This window comes from Lepidochelys kempii, chromosome 1 (assembly GCF_965140285.1).
Source record: "Lepidochelys kempii isolate rLepKem1 chromosome 1, rLepKem1.hap1, whole genome shotgun sequence".
NCBI classification, from domain to species: domain Eukaryota; kingdom Metazoa; phylum Chordata; order Testudines; family Cheloniidae; genus Lepidochelys; species Lepidochelys kempii.
In genome coordinates this window covers 179095868-179120579 of record NC_136380.1, presented here as the reverse complement: position 1 = coordinate 179120579, position 24712 = coordinate 179095868, and the positions used below count along the sequence as shown (strand labels likewise).

At 39.7% G+C, this 24712-nt stretch overlaps 1 protein-coding gene across 11 annotated transcripts in view; it reads right to left on the bottom strand.

The window, feature by feature from the left end:
* Window positions 1-24712, bottom strand: part of ROBO2 (roundabout guidance receptor 2) — a 643837-nt gene that overhangs the window by 108935 nt on the left and 510190 nt on the right. For all 11 annotated transcript variants that reach the window (XM_073303863.2, XM_073303872.2, XM_073303897.2 and 8 more), the window contains 5 exons: window positions 19556-19761; window positions 12405-12486; window positions 11508-11673; window positions 9312-9478; window positions 2891-3012 (listed from right to left, as the gene is read on the bottom strand). In XM_073303863.2, coding sequence (XP_073159964.1) covers window positions 2891-3012; window positions 9312-9478; window positions 11508-11673; window positions 12405-12486; window positions 19556-19761 — 743 coding nt within the window. The remainder of the gene's footprint in view (window positions 1-2890; window positions 3013-9311; window positions 9479-11507; window positions 11674-12404; window positions 12487-19555; window positions 19762-24712) is intronic.

Sequence of the window (24712 nt, the reverse complement as noted above, 5' to 3'; positions counted from 1 at the left end):
ACTACTGACCCACCCCCATGGAACAAAGGGTTTTCTGCATAGGTGCCTTACTGAGAGAGGGGCTAGCTGAGCACGTGGCAAAAGGAGACAGAGATTTTATTTAAGAAGAGCTGCTGCTCTGAGTTGGAGGCCAGCCATCGCCACATGTAAGCAGGACTGGCTGAAGAGAGAGAGGGCAGGAGAGACTCCACCCAGCCTGAAATGCTAAGAGACTTCAGACTCACAGAAGAGGTGGGGCTCTTAAATGATGAGGATGTGTCTGAGGATATTTGTTGTTCTTCAGACTAAGGTCTGTAAATTTCTGGAGTAAAGGTGCATGGTTAAGAAATTTCTTTGCTTATATCGTGTTCCTTGCTTTACAGCCACGTTGTCCCTGAAGGGGTTAGACTAGAAACCCAGTGTGACCGCAACATTGGTGGCGCTCTGGGGAAGCAGTGTAACCACTTGGGGGTTTCACGAGGCAGAGCTCTGGGGAGTCCAGAGTGGCTGGACTGCAAAGTCCCACATCCCAAAGAAGAGTGTCAGAAAAAGTCTGAGCCTCGAAAAGCCCCTTACAGGGCCAGAGCTGAGAACAGTGACTAGACTCTGACCAGACCCAATTGTCTTTGAAGCACATCAGACACTTCAACTGGATCCACTTTCAACAGATTGGTGACCATACAACCTGGTCCAGTACCCCTCTGTAACACCTGGCTCTGTGGATCATATGCATGAGGGTACTAACTGCCCTGTTTAGGCATAAATTCTCCCCCTGTGCCAATCCAGACTAGCAGGGCTTGTTACAAAGGCATTATGTGAGGACTGGAGATAAATGGGTTCCCCCATTCCCAGCCTTTGAGATGCAGTGAAACATTTCCTATATTCCTCTGAAAAAGGAAGGTCAGTGAACTCCCCATTCTATTCCAAGCCTGTCTCTGTCCTCCCCCCACCCCAGACCCGTATGAACAGGGATGCGGCATGAGTAGGGCCCTACCAAATTCATGGTCCATTTTGGTCAATTTCATGGTCATAAGATTTGAAAAATCGTTAATTTCATGATTTCAGCTATTTAAATCCAAAATTCCACAGTGTTATAATTGTAGGGATCCTGATCCAAAAAGAATTTGTGTGTGTGTGTGGGAGGGGGGAGGTGTCAAAGGGTTATTGTAGGGGGGTTGCAGTACTGCTACGCTTACTTCTGCACTGCTGCTGGCGTCGGCGCTGTGTTCAGAGCTGACTCGCCAGAGATCGGTGGCTGCTGGCCGGGAGCCCAGCTCTGAAGGCAGAGCCGCTGCCAGCAGCAGCGCAGAAGTAAGGGTGGCATGGTACGGTATTGCCACCCTTACTTCTGTTCTGCTGCTGCCTTCAGAGCTAGGCCCTCGGTCAGTAGGTGCCACTCTTTGGCCGCCCAGCTCTAAAGGCAGCATTGCAGAAGTAAGGGTGGCATGGTATGGTATTGCTACCCTTACTTCTGCCCTGCTGCTGGTGGGGTGCTACCTTCAGAACTGGCAGCCGGACGATGGCCACCACCTTCCAGTTCTGATGGCAGGGCAGAAGTAAGGGTGGCAATTCTGTGACCTTACTAAAATAGCCTTGCCACCACGCCCAGCCCTCCTGCCCGCAACCCCTTTTTGAATCAGGACCCCCCATTTGAGAAACGCTGGTCTCCCCTGTGAAATCTCTATAGTCCAGGGTAAAAGCACTCAAAAGACCAGATTTCACAGGGGGAGACAATATTTCATGGTCCGTGATGCATTTTTCATGGCTGTGAATTTGGTAGGGCCCTAGATCTGAGTCCCCACCAAGCCAAGCTCCGCAGTGCAAAGGCAATAACCCTTACATCAGTGCTGCAAAATTCACCATGCACCGCCCCCCACCCCCCCGCCCTCCCCTCCACATACACACGTCTCATCTTCTGAGACACCTCTTCTCTTTTATAGTCATTAGCTGCTGGCTGTAGTGACACTGCATATGTAAACAAAAAATACTGTGACCACTGCCTGGATCCCTGCGGCAGAATATATAAAATAATAATTCAAGCCCTATGCGCTACTGTGGTGCTTAGTTCACTCTCCCCTCTCTGGTATTCCCCTCCACAGGGTAAATGCCTGAAGAATGAAGTACTCATTTGTGGTGTGTAGTGCCCTAGAAAATCTCTGCTTCTATGGTTACAAATCCCTTCCCTGAAGTGCCAGGAAAAGAAATGTAGCATTTTGAAAGCTACATACTATAAACTTAGTCCTTGGGAGCTCTAACCCAATAATCTGACTTCTTAAACAGAGATATTGTAGGTAATGTCAAAGAGATTCAGGCCTTCCATAATCCATCAGGTGAAGTTAGAGCTTGTGCTATAGAATGAAATACCATTACTTACTTACACCATGTATTATCAGCATGCACATCTGTCCACAAGTGCCTTGTAGGAAGATCATTATTGCAAGTAAAGCTTAACAGATAATGGGGTATTGTGGTGGGAGGTCCCCATGGATTGAAGCAGAGAGAGATTATGAAAACATCAATTTATCCTAATTCTGATACTTAATTTTGCTTATTACACTCAGTTTACACACTGAAGAATAGTGTAAGGATCAGTCACATTTTTGCATTATGGGTTGAGACACATTCTGCTAAAAAGATCCTCTCTGTCAGTCAGTTAACATGCTTTGTCCTACATGTGAAGCTTCTGAACCTGATTGACTTTAACAAAGACAGATAGACACAAAGAAAGAGCGGGGAAAAAAGAAATACTCCATTCCTTTAGCACGTTGTTCATTGTCTGTACAATGTTAGCTTATCTGGGCCCACTTGTCCTAAGGTCAGACTTGGGTTTTTCAGGGCTGAGAAAGAATTGCAGGGACAAGTAAACAAGATTAAAGCTGTCAATGAAAGGTAGCAATTAGAGAAGTCTTACTGTCCAGGTGACTTGAACTGTAGTGGGTGTCAGCACAACAGGATTATGTAGCCGTACAATGACGTCTCCTAGCTCTTTCTGGACTTGCCTGTGATCCACACCTTGTGCTGGTGGGCTGATATCTGCCAGGCCAACCACAGACACAAAATTATTATTTTAATAAGAAGCCTCACTTGTATCATTAATTCATTAGGAGGACTGGAAAATATAATGTACCGGGTTAAAATAGTCTTAGTTTGTATCACTTTCAAAAACAATGCAGCAGATAAGATTGAACTATGAACCCTGAAAAGCATTCACTGCCATAAACAAACACCACATGTTCTATTACTTAGGCAATTAGAAAACATTCCTATCTAGCCCAAATAGTCATTTAAAACATTATTTTCCCTAGCAGCTAGTGAGTGAATGGTGAGATGCCATATTCACATGCTTTGAAATATTCAGATGATAATAGTCTTCACGTGCCAGTGTTCCTGCAGGTCTAGAACACAGCTAGTTTGTATAATTTAAGCAAATGATATTGCAGAAGCTGAATATGTACATTGGCCTGTTTTTAAACTGTGTATGTTACACTCATTATGCTTCTTCAAATTTTCCCTCCTTTTCAATATGCATTTCAATTTCCTCTCCTTTTCAGTTTGACACCATGAGAGTTAGAAAGTGAGAGAAGCCAGGGAACCATACTAAAAATAGCAATTTCCTGTTATGTAAGCCTATTCTGCTACAGAAAATTTATACATTTTCCAGGTGTTCATATCTGAAAACGGGATAAAGTTGTGAGGTCAAATTGCCCCTTCTCACATAAAAAAGACATCGGAGAAAACTTCCACAAGGATTACCTTGCAGAGATTAGTCCAAATCATGCCTTCAGCAGGAGGGTGGGGAAGGAAAACATGGATTCCCCCACCTGAAACCAGGTAGGTTCCAAGTGGCTCTGTGTAAGGCCAGGGCATTCTGTGTGGAGGCTCCATCACATCACAGCAATCTGGCTCTGCTCCCTGCCAATAGTGGCCCTCAAGCATTTCCATGGCGCTATGTAGAAAAAGTTATGCAACCTGAAACTGTATTGTCTTTTCTGTGTGTGGCCTCAAAATGTGAATCCCTCTAGTCTTGCCTCTGGTCTACCCACCCATTCCCCATCCTATTCACATTTCCTCTGAGACTACTCATCTGCATCCCATCCCTAAGAACAGGCCCCTGACCATCTGGAGAAGGATCTGCTAGGTCAGTGCTGAAGAGATGACTGAATCACCCTTCTTCTCAGACAAGTGGCTTTCTGTGTGTGGATCCAGTGCGGGGTGAATTGGCTCCCTAGTATGCAGCACTGTGAGAAACACTTCTCTGTCTCAATGTTTTCAAAATTCCACATATTCAAATATTGGGCCTCATATTCCTCTCCACAACATAGCATGAAGGGGAGCAAGTCATCATAGATACCTCTCTAGGGCTATGAAAGGAGTAGTGCATCTTCACCACATTCTTCACAAACTCGCCCTTGGAAAGAATTGAGGATTCCTCCCAAGAGATGCACTAGTACTCTGGGGGGTTTGAGGTGTTATTCTGGGTTAAGAGTCAGAGAGGAGCCACTGAACATGGCACACGTCCATCTGTACACCACAGAATTCCCAGTGGAAATCCATGTAGGAGTTACTGCTACTGGAAACCATCACTATGGTGTCTGCTTTAGTCCATGAAGGGCAGGGAGTTGGGGCACAGGCAGGGTGCTCAGATTCAATTACTTCACAAAAGTTATGCTCCTAGAAGAGAAAGAGGGCCAAGAGGCCTGCTACAAAGTGGATGAGCATACATGAGTTCTACTCAGATTTCCCAGATGATCCGCTGGAGCCACTGGTTTAACTGACCACACCTACTTCCCCATATATGCTGCCTCAAACTCCTCCCCTCACAAAGGGAAGACTCAAACAATGTGGCATTTTTTCTGTTTGATGGGTTCATGTATGGGAGAGTAATATGTGGCCCTTTGTTCTCTTAATAGAAAAAACATTATTGTAAAGTAGAGATAATACTGCTCTTAAAAAAGAAAAACATTCAAAGCATGTCTCAGATACCTCAGTCCTCAGGATTTAGATCAAAATCTAGTTTTCATAGTCCAGATTTCAGCTTCATATTTCCAGCAATATTATGGGTTTTGATTCACCAAAGATACTCTATTTACACAGGCTTTCTATTGACTTTCAAATGTGTGAATATAATCCAAAGGGAATATAATCCATATATGGAAAAGTTAGCAATGGTACAGAAGTGGTGTGCTAAGCAAAATATGCCTATTCAAAGTGAGTGAAAAAGAAAAAGACAGGCAGATATTAAGATAAATCTGTAACAGAGCAACTCAGACTTGTTTATTGAAAGGTAACTTATACTAACTACAAAACACTTTTATACTTAGTATAAAACAATTCCCATAGCCACACATGATTACATCTTAGAACATATTATTCTCTATCTATGGTACAGAACCAACAGCGTCCTATGATTATATTCCCTTTGGGAGGGTAAAAATATACCATGTATACAGTGTGTATTTTTTTTAATATGGACAAATGTCCATAAACTCAAAAAAATGTACTAATTAGAGCTACAGAGGGATATCACCACTACATATGTGATATTGTACATTATACAGACAAACACAAGAACCTACATGTGGTAGTGTTATCCATGTGATTAATTGCATTTTGCATGCAACTTTAACTTCCATATCAGCATTCTGCCCACTTATCCATCTTCCCAAGGACTGCATTCTAAACATCCAGCAACTTCAGATAGCTGCATTTTTCAAAATCAACCTGAATGAGAAATATGTCCTTCTCTCCCAGAATTACATTCACCTGATGTGCAGGGCAGGAAATAGTAAATCCGAGACCAGTAACAACTTTAAGTCTCTCAATTATTTAAGGCTAGAGATGAGAGCTTTATGCTGCTGGGACAGGGAAAGTCCCCGTGGGAAAGTTCTAGCCCAGGAAGATCCCAGGATACTGTATCTTCAAATCATGCCATTGTTAGGTATAGAAAATGTTCTTTAGGTTTCTAAAATTACATTAGTTATTGTGTTCCTCTGTCACTGAACCCTATGTCGTTGGATTCATAGCACCAAGCATATGTGGCTTTACAGATGAGGGAAGTGAAATACAGTGTCAATAAATATTTCTCTCTGAAACATGTTAAAATATTTTTTTTCTGCAAAATACCTAGCCGTTGACAAATAAAATGCTTTCCAACTCATAAGTAAGGCAGCTTTTCCAAACTCATTCCAATATAATTTGTTTAACCAAACCACACCATAGGATGTTGGTATAATTTTTCTGGAGCAGTCTTTGTGCATGTGATTTTCATGTAAACTTGTTTAATCAATTTGTCTGTCCTATGCAGAGTAGTGCAGTGACCAACAAGATGCTACTCATTTGTATATAAAGCTGTAGAAGAATACTGTGTGATATTCTATTTATTTGTGAAATTAGGTGTGACTGTGTGATGAAAAAGTACCCTAGAGCCACAAAGGGGCAGAGTCATTGTTTGATTTCAAGTGATTAATTGTACATTTTTTATGCTTTCTTAATATATCTGTAAAAGGAATTCCCTAGGCTTTATGATGAAAAAAATAGAAAATAAAAATTTCATAATGTGCAACTATTAGCTAGATGTGATTGGACTGTTCCATGCCACGTGGCATGCCACGTGCCGGCGGGAGCTACTCTCCTGGAAATCTTAGGAGCTTCATAGTCCCTGTCATGCTAGCTGAGAGCCCCTGCCCCAGTGGAATTTATCCTAGAAGGAGACCTGATAACTAGTGCAGGTGGGAGGCTACACTTCTGTACTTCCTAGCAGGCTCACAGCTAGAGACACTTTTGGCTGGTTGGATGAGCTTGGGAAAGGGAGTTTGGGATAGAAGAGGGTGGCACAGGAGCCAGGGGAGCCACTGAAATTGAAACTTTGTTCAATATGCAAAACATATTTTATGTTTGAACAATATTTGTTCAATATGCAAAACAATGTTCATGACACTGAAAAACTTGGCACTGGCCATAGAGAAGTTAGACCAGAGCAGGGTAATCCAGGAAGGAGAGAACAAATCAGACCCAAGCCATCCTGAAAGGTATGGCAATTAGGGTTGCCCAGAAATAAGATATATCAGATAAAAGACCTCGTGACAGAAGCCAAACGACAATATGGTGTTTGAGAGCTCCTTGGAATGGGAGGGCTAGCCTCAAGTCATGTTTGCTAGACATCTTCTGGGTGACCAACACGCCAGAGAGAACCATATATTTATTTGGAAGTTACAAAGGACTTTATTTTAGCATGACCTCGACAACTAGTAGCTCCCAATGAATCTAGTATGTTTTGAAGTGTTTTATTTAGAGTGTATTATTTCAATATTATTCAAGAGTGTTCCTGCATATATGGTTTTTAAACATACAAAGTGATCAGTAGTGCTCTTAGTAGCCTGAGGAATTCTTGCTCAGTGTAAGGATTTGCAATTCAATGCTGTAAATTTGCCCAGTATACCCTGCATGCTATTTGCCATATTTTTATTTAATGAAGCCAAATTTTAAGATATAAAAGTTATCATGGATACCTGTTGCGAATTAATATAATGTATCATTGCTTTAATTGGCTTCTTTACTTTGCAATGGCTAGTATGAACAGGCTTTTTACTGTGTGTCAGCTTCCTTTGTGAGGCTGAGTTGAATCCAAGCATTATTAGAAATCACACAAGAACATTATGCTAATTCTCAATTGATTTTATGATTTAATTCCACTAAACGGTAAGGTATCAAAGAGCTATACATACTCTACATGTTGCAGCGTGTGTGGGCTGGTGAACAGCTTGTGGAAATGGAAACTACAACACGTCCTGAAGCTAATAAAAAGAACTGTTTTTGCTGAAATCAAATCTCTTGTCAGTATGTCAGATGTAAAGATGTGGAACGTGAGTGTTCTTAAGAGCTAGATTGTGCTATGAGCATGGAGTTTAGAGTCAGGGCTGATGCACAGCCGCACATCCCCAGGGGAACTGATGGGAAGCATGCTGCTTTGGGGAGCAGAATCCCACCTGGAGTCTCCTTGATGCAGTGGGGGTGGGGAGCAAAAATTTGGAACAAGACCTTTAAAAACCAAGCCTCTGCTCACTCCTCATCTGTTCTCACCCATCCCTGCCCCTTTGCAGAGAGGAGCCTAGGGTCTCCCACAACTGCTGTGGCTACTACTCTGGGTGACTCTGCAGGGGTAGAGAAGCTGTGTACACCCTTCTTGCCTCACTGCACAACCATACAAGGCAAGGAAAAGACCTTTCTGTAAATGAATCGTAGGAGATTACTCTGAATCATCTGTGAACAGGAATACATCTGATTAAACAATTGTTCATAACTGTTTTCCAATGTGGGATGCAGAATTTGGTCAATGCATTGACAAAGCTATGCCACACTCTGTGCTCCACAGAGAAGCTTGTCCATTTTCACCATATTCATTTAGACTGAGCATAGTGAGAGTAAATTGGGTATAAAACAACCATTCTGATTTGTCAGCATTTCACATCCTTTCTGTACAGGTGTAAGAGATGGGAGGCAATGGAGGATCAGGCCATCTTCATCTAATTGCACCAGCTGTCCTATAGTTGAGAAGTCCTATTTAGGCCATACTTTTTAGTTTAGTATTCGGTGGATGAATGTAGAGAACATAAAATATGTAAATGCACACACACACATGTGTCTCAGAATATCTTTTAAAATAATTCTCAGCATGAATTAGATTCACATTGATTCTCTGCAGAAATACTGGGCCAGATTGATTCATATACTCTGGCTGCTTTGAGCCACTCTGGTGATGAAAATTAGCTGTAAACTGGGCTTCCATCTTTGTATCATACTTATATGTCCCCCATTAACACAGTGTTTGAGTGCCTCGTGATCTTGAATATATTTATCCTCACAAAAACCCTCTGAGAAAGGGAAGTGCTACTATCCCCATTTTACAGATGGTGAACTGAGGCACAGAGAGACTAAGGGCCAGATTTGTTATGGTATTAAGGCACCAAAAGATGCAGACAGGAATCTAGTGGAACCCAATGTCAGTTGGGCATCTAGGTGCTTTTGAAAATTCTGCTAGACATCTATCTGCATCTTTAGGCACCTCAAAACCTTTACAAATCTGGCCTTAAGTGACTTGTCTAAGATTATACAAAATGTCTGTAGTGCAGCAGGGAATTAAACTGGGGTTTATCACCTCCCCACTGGTTGAGGTGGGTTTACAGTGTTTTGAGTTACCAGAGTGATTCAAAGCAGCTGAACTAAACTGGCCCAATTTTCAGAGATTTCCCACCCTTCTTTCTATTATCACGTCATTCAAGGAGAAGTCCTGTATACAGCTGAAGATCACATGAACAATTAATGATTGACATTACCTTGTGTGCGGACAGGATCTGACATAGGACTGGGGTCACTCAGACCTTGTGAGTTGATTGCTCTCACCATAAACAGGTAGATTGTATTGGGTCGCAATCCTCTTAAAGTGTAGAGTGTTGTCTTTACATGATTAGCAACTGTTTGCCAGCTATTGCTCACAGATTGACTGCAATGGAAACATGGTTGAAGACTACAGATTAAAGCAAGAAGAAATCATAGAAATATAGCATTGGAAGGGTCCCTGATAGTACAGTTCCTTGCACTGATGCAGGACTAAGTTTATCTAGACCATCTCTGACGGGTGTTTGTCTAACCTGCTCTTAAAAACTTCCACTGACAGAGATTCTACAATCTCCCTAGGTAATTTGGTCCAGTGCTTAATGATCCTTACAGTTAGAATCCTAATGTCTGAATCTCTATTGCTGCAATTTAGGCCCATTACTTCTTGTCCTTTCCTTAGTGGTTAAGAACAATTCATCACCTTCCTCTTTATAACAAACTTTTACATACTGGGGAGAGAAAGGATTTGTAAAATAAGTTGGGTTTCATTTCCTTGCCAAGGTTAACCACTGGAGAAAAAAATAGCAAGATCAATAAAAAAAAATAAAAATGAAGCTGTTCTGCTGGTTTTAGTTAATTCATGAAGAGAGTAGGCCACATTATGAAACAAAACAATAGTACCATAAAAATATTTCAGCCCAGCTGAAGTGAAAGCTTTTCCTAATACATTATAGCCCACTAAAATAAATACCTGCAAAAGGAACAGATATAGAAAAGTGGAAAAGTAAATTTGAATGATAAATGGGGCCCTCTTGAACAAATATTTGAAAATAATAAACCTGTTAAAAGAATAACTTTCTATACTACAGGGTAAATTATGCCAATAAATTGTCCTGCTAAAAGAATGTGTTCTCCTTGAATTAAATCCATATGTAAAATTACTATAGACCCTTTCAAAAACACATCTGTAAAAGAAGAAAAATGCATGAATACATTTTCCTGTGCTTAAGTTTTCAATTGGACTGTCCTATAAACAGAATATAGCACCTTGCATCTGTAAAAATCTCAAGTGTGATTGTTAAAAATAGCTCCCTATGAATATATGGTGATTTTTAGAGTCATCGGTGGGATGTCATTGCAGCTTATGTAAAGTCAAATGGGTACCTTTGCTAAGGATAAAGAGAGAATTTCATTTCATAGCTGTCGGTTGTATATTATTCATAAGAAAGTTTTTCTACCTTTTCCATTTGGGCTTATTAAAGGTAGTCACTATTTTCATATGAATCAAAAGACATACTGGAAGTTACCATTTTTACGGAAAACAATTATTTGCATATTTTAGAAATGGCACATAGATATTTATGTAGAAGGATGAGTAGTCATCATTGTGGCCTTTTAAGCTGTTACTGTACATATTTTATAGATTACCATGCTAACTAAAAGACAAAATATATTTACTCCTTTTCTTTCACTTTAAGACTCTGATTCAGGAACGTACTTAAACATGACCCTAATTTGAAGCACACAAGTAACCCATTGATTTAAGTAACCTACTGAATTGTGGCTTGCAAATACTGTGTGCATCTATGAGGTGCTCAGCACCTCAACTCTGATCAACTTCAGACTTGCAGGATCAAGCTCTAAATGATCAGATGTTTGTTTTTTTAAATGATATATTTTATTCCACATGGTATACACATACTGGAATTTCAAAAGGGGTGGTTTGTTTTTTCTTAGGTTCTCCTTTAAGAAGACCAAACATCCCAACATGTTCAAGGTTTAGTGAATACTATTATTAACTTTTTTTAAATCTGGTTTGCCCAACCCTAATTAAACTACCTCCTCTCAAGCAGTCCAATTTCAATGTCAACATTCTCATTTGAAACCCTCAGTGATGATCAGGATTAAGAAAAAAGTAACAGATGAGTGAATGCATAGTCAAGCTATACTTCTGCTGACCTGAAGAAATAGCCTAGTGCTTGTCTAAACTTTCTATTAAGAAATAGGTGGTTAATAATAAAGAGAAATTCTTGAAGATTAAGAATGAACTTCATGCCATCAAAGATAAGGCCTTTAGTGAGTTAATTGAATGTGTAGATATCCACACAGGTACCATCAGATCAGAAGCACAGTTAACACTGGGGTTAAAACAAAATTAGAAAGGAAAGAGATTAAAAGTGGAAATTTTCACATACCTAAAAGCTTCAATGATATATGCACTAGCTGGTAAGCTTCCAGGGGTGCCTGGCTGCCAGGACAAGGTGACACTGTTCTTAGTAACGTCAGTGACCTGGGGTTTGGATGGTGGCCCAGGAAGGTCATTCAAATCGTAATTTTTACTGATTGTTGCTCCACCAGACTCTGTAAGGGGTAAATAAAAAAAAATAGTTAACTTTTATCCTTGACTGCACAATTTGATTTCAAAAAAGGAGAGGAAAGATAAAAAAACTATAAAAAATAAATTACAGTAGTCAGCACAATGGCCCCAATTCTTACTGACCTAACTTAACAATAACAACAGAGAGTCAGGTTTACATTTAGAGGCTTATGTTACTGGATGATTGGCTGTAGGTCTTTAGATAAACGTTTGCTCATAAAACAAACCAGAGAAAGCAACAACAATAAAAGAAAAAGGAGGAGAAGAGGCAGGCAGCCTAGTCTATTTTATTTATTTTTTTTAATAACTGGAATAGATTCACCTAAAATGTCAACACATCAGTCAATGTAAGGCATGAGAAAGCCCCCAATCCTACAAAAGGATCTCCAGTTAGGTAGACTTTTTCACTTTTTCACCCCAGTGACTTCAGTGGGATTCTTCATGGTCATAAGGACCTTCCTGCATGGAAACAGTTAGTTTGTTTGTACTCCAGTTTAGACTAGATTTAGCTCTCTAACTTACCTTGATACTAATACAACTGGTTGTACGATCAATGGAGATTTAGAGCAAATAATACCAAAATCTAAGGCTGTGAAGACATCCAGCCTTTCTACCTAAATCTATATTAGTCTCAATCCCGGTTCCCTTTAAAACAGATCTGCTATAATACGGTGAACACAAGCCAAGAGAACAACAAGCCTCTGACATGACCTACCTGTCACCTCTAGCACAGCACTCCAAGATGTCTCCCCACTTGAACTTGTTGCCACACATGTGTAAGTGCCAGTGTCAGATATCTAGTCATACAAAAATGGTTAAGGGCATTTTTGACAAATCTTTAACATCAGGTGGCACAATCCTCTCAGTTTTTTTTCTGAATATTTCTTGATGTAAAATAAGAAGGACTTAGCCGACATTGTACATCACTAAAGGACACCAGACATTTCTCAAATAATCATTTAATGGTGGCTTACTTTTAGAGAACTATAATAAGATTACTTGCTCTTAATAGTTTCACTTGCTTCCCCCCCCCCCCACCCATTATTCTAATTCTCATATAGTTAATGTCAGTGGTACAGGGTATAGGTATTACAGAATGGTTAATTTAAAACATGTCACCAATTTTTTTTTAATATATGAAGGAAGATCCAGGTGAATTCCAGTAAAAATATAATATACTATAGATGTGACTGAAATTATAATTTAAAGTGTATCTAAATTATTGTGAAATGGGTACAGATTTCTACTTCTCAGAGGAGATTAAGCTTCAGTTTCATAATCCCTGTCTTGATTTACAGTTTCCAATCACAGCAGGGTTGTCTCACCTCCTTTTATTCCTCTGTTGTAGAGAAAGTATTACTATGCAGTTTATCATGTATGGGTCTTTTAGATGAGACTTTAAAACCAGTCCTGTCTAGTTAGTATGGATATTAAAGTCCTCATGCATAACATTTTCTAAAGGGTAAGGCTGGGTCAGTGGCCTAGGCCAAATTTCCCTCTTCCCTCTCCATTTTTATGCAGAGTGGAGTGAGCTTCTTGATGAGCTGGCAGCTGCCTTTCACACCAGAGGGGTTTCAGTGATGCTGTATGTGCATTTCAGTGGAGCTGTAGTCTGGAGTTTGAGAAGTATTTGGGGATGAAAAGCATTATAGTCACATAAATGATTCAGATATGCAGAGTTTATCTGGGGAAATTGTTTGTGGTCACATTGACACTATTAGAGTTATTTCCCCCCTCTTCTTTTTATTTATTTTTTTTCTGCCACATTAACTGATTTCCCCTGATGTTTTGTTATTTCTCACTTTGAAGGCTAAGGGATGCTGTGAATGAGACCTGATGTTTGGTCTGGGGAAATCTACAGAGATCAATGGAATACCGCAGTTGGCCAACAGTGTGGAGTCTACTGAGAAGCCCCAAACCTGGTGTGTGTAAAGCATGTTAGCCTAGAGATGGAAATGGAGTTGGGAGAGTGCTGACCCTGATGATATGAGAGAAGAATTATATTCACTGGGGGAAGACTGCATTGGAACATCTAAATGGATATAGGACTAAATTCAAAATGGTTTATTGGACTGTAAGGGAATAGCATGTGCGTGCTCTGTACTATAATAAATTGGAACTGAAATCAACGTGCTTGATTTTCCAGATGGCTGTTGAGGCAAATCAGCAAGATGCGCTTTACAATATCTGCTGATACATATTTTAATTGATTTTGAAGTTTATCGTGTTTGAATCATGTTGGCACTTTCTGCTTCTGACACATTATCGCTGCAGTATACTATTGTTATGGACAGGGCACAACAGGTAATTAGTGATGTAACTATTTAGTAGATTTGTATAAGCAAGGCCTGAATTTTAAGAAGATGCAGCTGCCTTCAGTCAGAAAGGCTCTCTGATAAAGGCTGAAATATTCAAAATGTGAACTGGTTGCTAGGGAAAGACAACAGCACTTGACTGGAGATAGCCTTATCAGCTGGAAGGGGAGTGGTAGAGCATTCTCTGCTGTACTGTTTTACAATGTGTTTTATGAGCTGTTGGTTGGGAATACCTCCTCATTATGTGGTAGTGGAAACTCTTTTTTAAGGCAAAGTTTCTTAACTGCATTTGTGCATCGCTGTTGCAAAGTGGAGTATGGCACTGGACACTGTGAGTATACTTAGAAGGCAAATACTATATATAAAGAATACTTGGGGTATTCCACTTCTTCCAGGCCATGAAATCAACTACCAGCTATGCAGACTATGAACAGATTATGTGTACCTAGTGAATTTCATATCAGCATGACAATATTGTTTGCCTTTTAATCTTTTTTGCTATTAAAACCAAAAATGGAGAGAAATCAGACAGTCAATGGCAATTCATTGTTTTTCAACATCCCATACCATCTCAGTAGTGTGGGGAAGGGGGCTTAATTGAATGGGAGATAGGTGTTCCATATGGGAGGACAGATCATGCCACTGGCAGAAAGACCAAAACCTAACCTCTACATAGCTTGTGGATTAGACACCCACTCCCAATGGCTGCGGCCAACTGGCTGCTTTTAAGGACATGAAGGGAGACATCTGAAAATCTGAATACATGGATGGATTATGATCATCATTAAGCACTTGCCCTCCTTTCCCTGGTTAACACTGGGTATCTGGGCATGCTATGAATAATAAGTAAGCGGCTTTTTTGGAGCAGAGAAGGAATTTTCCTGTCACCGTTGACCTGGATATGGAATTTTTTTTCACTTCCTCATAGCAACCGGGATATTTGGCACATAGGGGAATTGTGTTGATTCACATTCAAGGTTTGGCCTGGGGTCCAGTGTGGTTGCTACGGAGCATGGGCAAGGTGGTGTAGGGGCTCCAGAGTAAATGTCAGCATTGAGCTAAGAAGGACCATATCCATTAGATGAACTGCAATGAGCTACCTTGACATATACATTTAACCCTTGTATGCAATAAGGGCAGTGACAATTATTTTGGTAAGATGCTAAAATCCCTATTGGTTTGTTATGGTGAAGGGGAGCTAATTGTAGCCTGAGATTGGTCCTGTCTAAAGGACTTCAGTTTGGACCTCCACTGGACTCTTTGTTGCTGTGGTAGCCTTAATGGAAGACTTAAACTTTCCAGTTTACATTAATTCATAAAAGTTGCAGCTTCCCATTTAAACTAGGGCTGTCAAGCAATTAAAAATTAACTGTGATTAATCACACGATTAAAAAATAATCACAATTAATCGCGCTGTTAAACAATAATAGAATACCATTTATTTAAATATTTTGGATGTTTCCTACATTTTCAAATATATTGATTTCAACTACAACACAGAAGACAAAGTGTACTGTGCTCACTTTATATTTATTTTTGATTACAAATATTTGCACTGTAAAAAACCAAAAGAAATAGTATTTTTCAATACCCACATTACAAGTATTGTAGTGCAATCTCTTTATCATGAAAGTTGAACTTATAAATGTAGAATTATGTACCAAAAAAACTGCGCTCAAAAATAAAACAATATAAAACTTTAGAGCCTACACGTCCATTCAGTCCTACTTCTTATTCAGCTAATTGCTCAGACAAACAAGTTTGTTTACATTTGCAGGGGAAATGCTTTCAACTTTTTGTTTACAGTGTCACCTGAAAGTGAGAACAGGCATTCGCATGGCACTGTTGTAGCCAGCATCACAAGATATTTACGTGCCAAATGCCCTAAAGATTCATATGTCCCTTCATGCTTCAACCACCATTCCAGATGACATGCGTCCATGCTGATGATGGGTTCTGCTCGATAATGATCCAAAACAGTGTGGACCAGCACATGTTCATTTTCATCATCATGACTCAGATGCCACCAGCAGAAGATTGATTTTCTTTTTTGGTGCTTCAGGTTCTATAGTTTCCGTATTGGAGTGTTGCTCTTTTAAGACATCTGAAAGCATGGTCCACATGTCGTCCCTCTCAGATTTTGGAAGGCACTTCAGATTCTTAAACCTTGGGTCGAGTGCTGTATCTATTTTTAGAAATCGCACATTGGTACCTTCTTTGTGTTTTGTCAAATCTGAAGTGAAAGTGTTCATAAATCGAACATGTACTGGGTCATCATCCGAGATTACTATAATATGAAATATATGGCAGAATGGGGGTAAAACAGACCAGGAGACATACAATTCTCCCCCAAGGAGTTCAGTCACAAATTTAATTAACACATTATTTTTTAACGAGCATTATCAGCATGGAAACATGTCCTCTGGAATGGTGGCCGAAGCATGAAGGGGCATATGAATGTTTATCATAGTTGGCACGTAAATACCTTGCAACGCTGGCTACAAAAGTTCCAGGCAAACACCTGATCTCACTTTCAAGTGACATTGTAAATAAGAAGCGGGCAGTATTATTTCCCATAAATGTAAACAAACTTGTTTGCCTTAGTGGTTGGCTGAAGAAGAAGTAGGACTCAGTGGACTTATAGGCTCTAAAGTTTTACACTCTTGTTTTTGAGTGCAGTTATGTAACAAAAAAAATCTACATTTGTAAGTTGCACTTTCACAACAAAGAGATTGCACTACAGCACTTGTATGAGGTGAATTGAAAAATACTATTTATCATTTTTACAGTGCAAACATTTGTAAGAAAAAATAATATAAAGTGAGCACTGTATACTTTGTATTCCGTGCTGTAATTGAAGTCAATATATTTGAAAATGTAGAAAAACATCCAAAAATGTTTAATAAATTTCAATTAGGATTCTATTGTTCAACTGCGCGATTAAAACTGTGATTAATCACAATTAATTTTTTTAATCACAATAATTTTTTTTTAGTTAATCATGTGAGTTAACAGCAATTAATTGACAGCCCTAATATAAACCAATATATGGTGTTGAGTCTTTCTTCCTGGTGTTACTGCATTGAGAAGGGTTAAGGAGTATCTTTCTGAGCCTTAAAGGAAAATGGGTATTAAAGAATGAGCCACTCAAGGATCAATAAAAGCTCCATGTCTTTTAAAGTCACACTTAATGCCAGATTTTCCTTTCCCTTGCCAGTATTTCCTTTCTCCTTTACAGATCATGTACCTCTAACAAAGACATTAATGTGCTGGCACGATTCAACAAGTATTTTACTGTTTGCATAACCGCATGGAGGCAGGGATCCCATGAGCTTCTGCCTCATGGACACTCCACAGAAGCCCATCATCAATGCTCTGAAAGTTTGTTTGAAATCACCAAGCTCCCACCTCTAATTGCTGCTTTCTAACACTACTGGTGGATCTTGACTATTCAACCGCACTGTTTAATCCAGCTCTACAGTAAAAATGCATTAACCTTCATGGCCCAAACCCGCCTTTAGCCCAGAGAGGGAGGATAAATTGTTTACTCAAGGAAAGCTAGCATAATTTTTTTTAATAAATTCCATTTTGTTCCAAGGAAGTTAACAATTCATTTATGATCACTGATGAAATGTTGGCAGAAAACTAAACTGCTGCTCATTTCTTGTTCTTTATAGTTCTGCAGATTCTCTTTTTTTTTCCTGATAAAACTAAGTACAAGCATTAGTGCTGATGAAATTAAATATTTCCTGAAATTATTTTTAAACAATTAATGTATAATATAACTATTTTTACCTTTCTGCACCATATGTAATATATATTTGGATATTTTTATGAGTATCTCTATACTTCATATATTATACATAAATACATCCATCTACACAACGTTTGCCATTCGCAAGATAATATTTACCGACAAGGTACAGCACTGTGGCAGCTGAGATACTGCAGATTTTGTTTGTACTCTAAAGAAGACATACTAGTGTTATGTCAGATATCAATGTGATAAATTGTTGGTAAATTTTGTCTTTTGAGTGGCAACCACTCTGTGAGAGTATAAATATATTAAAGAATCAGTCCTCTATCCCTGATCTGCACCGCAGCATAAAGCAGCCAGAAAGCTACTTTAAATGAGCAACTGAGGATAACCCCATGCCACCTGGCTCCTGTCGCTTCCCACAGAGGTCATTCCCCGAGTGAGGAAGGGACGGGTTGGAGCACACAGTACCTGCTGGGACCAGCAGATTTTGAACACAGTCCTGCTTTACTTAAGCAAGGAGTGCCAATGACTTCAGTGTGACAATCAGCATGTGTAAGGGTCACAAGCATGGCTACAGGAATGGACTCAATTATATAAGAAAATGTCCTATAAATTTAATTCTAAATCCCTTTGAAAAAAAACATACTTCAAATATATGGTGTTTTTATTTTATTTTAGTTAAAAAGTCATTTAAAATGCTTGACCACAGGCGATTAAGGGACCAGAATTTCATTTCAGATCAAATTTCACATTGACAACTTTTCATTTTGTCTCTTCTCCCTATCTGAATTCCACCCTCCTGAAATTCAGGGCATCTGATTTTCAGATACCTCAAAACAACACTGGCCAGACAGTGTTCCATGCCTTATGCCAAAGAGGGATGCAATACTGCCCTAACCAAGCAGCTGGGGAAACACCAGCACACATAGGACAGAACCAGCATAGCCAGCTGCAGGGTACCTCCCTCTCCCAGGCCCTGGTGCAATGGATTTGGTAAGGGAGGTAGTGGCCAAAGCCTGGCTGCAGTCTCCTGGGAGACAATTATCAGCTGGAACAAATGAGGCTGCTCCAACTTGCAACTTTGAATGAATTGGCATCCAGCCTCAGGATCAAATGAGATGGAGATGGTGACCAGTCCCCCTTCCATCTCCTGCATGGAGTGAAGCTTGACCAGCCCCTACTGCTAGGTACTATGTTCTAATGCATTTTGTCTGAATCCTAATGTATTACCTGAACCCTCTACAGCAGTGGTTCCCAAACTTGCTCCACCGCTTGTGCAGGGAAAGCCCCTGCCGGGCTGGGCAGGTTTGTTTACCTGCCGCATCTGCAGGTTCGGCCAATCGTGGCTCCCAGTGGCTGCGGTTCGCTGCTCCAGGCCAATGGGAGCTGCTGGAAGCGGTGCAGGCTGAGGGACGGACTGGCCGCTGCACCACTTCCAGCAGCTCCCACTGGCCTGGAGCAGCGAACTGCGGCCACCGGGAGCCGCGATCAGCCGAATCTGCAGCTGCGGCAGACAAACAAACTGGCCCGGCCCGCCAGGGGCTTTCCCTGCACCAGCAGTGGAACAAGTTTGGGAACCACAAGGCTACAGCAATGTTAAATCATATCCCCCTTTTTTATTTCTCTGGCAGAGAATTTTGCTCAGTGAAGCTTGCTGGTGAAAGACATTATTCTAAATGGAGGGGCACATGTCAACTTTGAAGATAAGGATGTCTAACTGTTTGATGGGGGCTCCTCACCAGCTCAGTAACGATCCAGTCGGAACAAAGATTCATTTATATTAGTACTCACCCGTAGACTTTTAATCTGCAAAGTCCCCTGCTCCTGTATTGTTGTTCTAGGATCTCTGCCCAGGAAGGTGAATCCTTCCTTTAACCAGCTAATAACAGGAAGTGGGTCGCCAGTGGCCTTACACTTCAGCAAAGCTGTCCCATCTACTGCCAACGTCTGATTGGCTGGACCTTGGAGAATGATGGGTGGAGGTCTATCTGTCAAAACTAAATGACAACACAACAATTACTGAACCTCTCTACCTTTTAACAGTTAATATCTGTCATGTTTAACAGTTAGTATCTGGCATAACAGAATATAGATTTTAAGAAAATTGTATATGATATCCAGGGAGGTTGAAAACGCTAATTTCTGCAATGCCCATTATGCATTCATGCACCCACAACTGAGATGTTTTCTTGGCATATTTAAAAGGGTTGTGCTTAGTTACAGTGAAATGGTACCTAGATGTGAGTTTGCTATAAACAAACACAGAAAGGTTATCACACTTATTTGAGTAAGGATATGTCTACACTGAAATAAAACACCCCCAGCTGACGCAGATGTAAATTGCAGCATAGACATTCAGGCTCGAGCCTGAGTTCTGGGACACAGCGAGGGAGAAGGGTTCCAGAGCCCAAACATCTACACTGCTATTTTATAGCCCTGCAGCCTGAGTACTGCAAGCATGAGTCACTGGCCAGCCGTGGGTGTTTTTTTATTGAACTGTAGACATTACTTAAGGTTAGCTAAAAGTTAAGACCCTGGTTCAGGAAAGCACATGCATAGGTGCTGGAACTAGAGCTGCTGGGGGTGTGGCAGCCATAGGTGTCGACTGCATGGGTGCTCCGGGGCTGGAACACCCATGGAAAGAACTAGTGGGTGCTCAGCACTCACTGGCAACCTCCCCCTATCAGTTCCTCTCCCTCCCTCCCAGTGCCTCCCACCTGCCGCAATCATCTATTTGGCTGCGGGCAGGAGGCACTGGGGGGTTGGGCGCAGAGTGAGGGTGGGGGCGCTCGAGAGAGGGGTTGGAGTGAGGGCGGGCAGAGGTGGGGCAGGGCAGAGCAGAGGTGAGGCAGGGTGAGGGCAGGGCCTGGGGTGGAGCAGGGGGTCGAGCACACCCTGGCAACTCAGAAAGATGGCGCCTATGGTGGCAGCACCTCTTGGCTTAAAGTGGTTTCCATCGTAATACAGGGTTTACATTTTGATTCAATGGCTCTCAGCACCCCCACTACACAAATTGTTCCAGCAGCCTTGAGCACATGCTTAAGTTTAAACAGGTGTTTCAATCTCATGGGTGTCAAAGTTAAGCATATGGTTAAACACTTTCCTGAAAACAGATGGTCTCCTGAATCAGGGCCTTAGAAAGGCTGATGAAAGCTAAGACAGTTGTCAACCAACCATAACTGTTAGTTAAACATGTGCATTTGATCACGTTTCCCATTCATGTTCAATGTGCAAATGTTCATCATTAGGAAATAACATCGAACACCACAAAATCTTTCCCTAACTGATCTACCTGATTGCATCATGCTCTTCAGTGAGGAACAGTTCAGATTTAATCAAGCTACCAAATCAAGTCATCACCTTTTGAAACCATGAACTCTGTTATTATTCTCCTAATATTTTACATTTGCATGCTTGAAATAAGTCATAAAATGTTCTTAACAAGTGAGTGCCTAGCTGCACCTGAGCCTTATTCTGCTACCAGTGGGATATCGTGAAGATGAGGTAAATGATCATGTTAACTTTTCTTACAAGAAAATTTTTTCATAAATAATTCTGATGTTCAACCTATTCCCTGTGGCATCTGTGAAGGATAAAAACATAGCTTTGTTGTTTCTGTAAGACTTGTTTATCGAGAGAGAGAGTAAGATAAACAAGGGGCTGGATTCTTCATTAATGTCAATGGAGTTATACCATCATAACACCCATCTAACAGAATTGAGAAACAGTTCTCAGATGTTTAGCTTCCATACTGTTATAACTTTAAAACTCTGAGCAGTATGTTTGGCATCTGAATGAAAATATTCTGATAAACAGGATTAGCTCCTGAGCTAGTGTAGGTTTGCATAGCTCCACTGATGCCAATTGAGTTACATCAGTTTACTCCAGCTGAGGATCTGACCCAATGTACTTAGCATACCATACATGCCTCTGAATGAAACCACAATAAATTGAAGTGTGTCTTAAAGAAATGTGGGCTTGCATTGTGTTGAACTGTTCAAGACATGAGGTCACAGCATTGTCAAGGCTCCAAAGTACTTTCGGTATACTGTTTAATATATAGGAAAGAGGAGGGCTGATGTAAGCATTTGTTTTTTTATTCAAAATGTTTGTTTTTGGAACTGTAACATCGCAACAACCCTAAAACCTTCTCTTAATCTGGGAAATAAGGCTGATGACTCTACTTGCTGTAATAATACTTTGGGTTGTGATTTCAACAAATTTATTGTAACTGAACATTTAAAATGTGCATCGAAAGCTAATTTAGAACATTTGTCACAGGAAATGAAAACTGCCTTGGAAATTCTGAAATACCATACACTGAATTCAGCTATAACACAGGAACCAGTAGGACACAAGAAAGACACATGGGGATGTATTTTCACCTCAGAGCACATGTTTACATCTCTTTAGGGTTAAGCACAGTTACACACAACTGTTGAAGAGAGAGTATGCCCTGTCATTTTAAGAAATAAAAACTCAATCTCAATTTTATGCTGTAATTATAGAAACATGTGTATGGCCCATCTAAGTACTATACCTACAGCAAAAATATATTCAGGTGACAACTAGGCCACATAAGTTTTCATTTGCATTTAATGCAGAGCCATGAGTTTTCAGTTTTCTAGGTGAGTAGGTATAGATTGAAAGAATGAAAACATATAATTGCTTAGGTTGAGAACTATACATCTTTAGTTATTTGTAGCAACTCATTGCCTTGTTTTATGGGTAGCAATATAGGTATTTTAAAAGCCTATTGTTTTTTAGATATTGCTCTTTGGCATCTAATTAGTTTTTTTACTGCCCAAATGAGTAGCTCATAATCTTTTAAATGGGTTTGATCAATAAAGTAATTGAAAGTCTCCTGGCCAGAAGGAATCTTCATTTTCAAGGGTGTTATGGGTGAAAGACTACTACAGGTTTCCATGACACTAAGGCTAAAGGTTAAATGAACACTTAGGATTTCCAGTGATCTATGAACAACTGTATTGTCTTCACTTCTATGACTTGTAAATCTTCTGTAAAATGTTTTGAAATTATCCTGTTTTTGTCAGTTATTTAAATATATAAACAAGATTCCTATGATATAGGTTTTTCAGTGAATCAGGAACTGACACTTGAGCAGAGCTTTGGAGAGATGTTTGTATATGTGTGAGGGTCTATCTATCTCAAAGATGGATAAATACTGTAAAAAGTCAATGAATGGTTGCTCTAATTTTTAGGTGAATTTGTTTTGTCCAAGCACAAACCCTTTTGTGTTCATTTTCTACAAACATGTGCGATTGAGCTATACTGGAATGCATATTTACAGAAAGTGAACTTCAAAGTCATATGTGCACGCATTCATGGAAATGGAATTTAAAATTAGGATCTACAAACATTCACATACGCATGTAATCTAGTGATGGAAACAATATCATATGCCTTATCTGACCAGTCACAACTAAGCAATACAACTTGAATTTCAAGTAGAGAGAGCTGGATACTCACAGAGAACTATTTGTGACTAATCCATAGAGTTAAAAAACATGCACAGTGGCCAAAAAGATCAATCAATAAATATAAATAATTAATTGATTAGAGGAAATTGAGATTTACTTCTGAATATTCTGTGCACAAAAAAGAGACTAAATTTATGGAATAAATGACTAATTGTGAATTATTCTGTCTATGTCACACAGAGACACAGGTAAATGGAAGCTCTTTGTTTATTTGCATGACCTGCTGTTATAAGACTGTGAGCTGCATGCTTACCTTTGCTTTTGAAAGATTGCAGAGACTGTCTCATTTTTTTAAAAATGATGTTACTTTTCCAGATGTGAGTTAGACACTGGATTTATGTGACGATCTTTCAAGACAGTACAAGATTTGAATTTCAAATATATTGAAGGCTCTTAGCACAGTCCATAATCAGCAAAATTATCACTCAACTCAGCACATTTCATCACAGCAAGTAATCTTTTCTCATAGGAACACTTGAGTTAAAAATATTTCCAGTGAAGACGTCTAAGTGCAAAAATGTAACAATTGAAACACTGCTATATATGGTATAATTAAGCACTTGTTTTTCTGCACATGACATATGTTTTCATTCTGTATTGGAATTTCAATTGAATCCAAATTACTCTGGGATCAAACAAAAATGTGTTCAAAATGAAAATGATGCCTTGCCACTATTATTAAATCATTAACCAAACAGAAAAATTCTGGGCTATGAAGTAAAACTGAAATCACCAGCCAAAAACTGGAAAGCTAATGCTTTAATATATGGCTAATATTTGAAATGTTTATATTTTAATATATTTTTAAACCCCGAAATTAAATTTCTCTACTGATAAAAAACATTAACTTCTATAACCTATACTCAGCATGAGCTGAGAAAGAATATTTAGATATTTATGCTTAATTCCCTAATAAAAGGCAATGTCAAAAATTATCTATGATACAGTGGTACCTTTATTTATACAATCACAATTGCAAAATACTCTTTTTGTACATTCCTCATGACCTTCATCCACCCCTCAATACCATAATGAATTCATATTTCTATAAAATAATCTTGTAGTATATTACAGTGAGTGTCCTGACTTTCAGGTTCTGGGAGATATTTGAAGAATGCAGGTTTTTCATTCCTTTAGTCACACAGGCACCATTGAATGCTTTCTTAAGGAATGTAGAATGCTAAGTACCTTTGAATGTAATTAGTTCAACCTGAGTTTGCTTTTTGCCATGGACACCTTAATGAGCTTTTTCTGTTGACTGGCTGCATAAGCTGATGCAGATGCAGAAGAGGTCAGTTATGATTTCTTTTTTCATACAGAGAAATAAATAAAGATTAAGAAGGACCAAAGGCCTTGTCAGTCTAAAGGAAGAATTTCTCATCACTGATATCCTTGAACCTGACTTGCTCCTTTCGGCCCCTGTTGCAGTAAATCTCTGCAACAACAG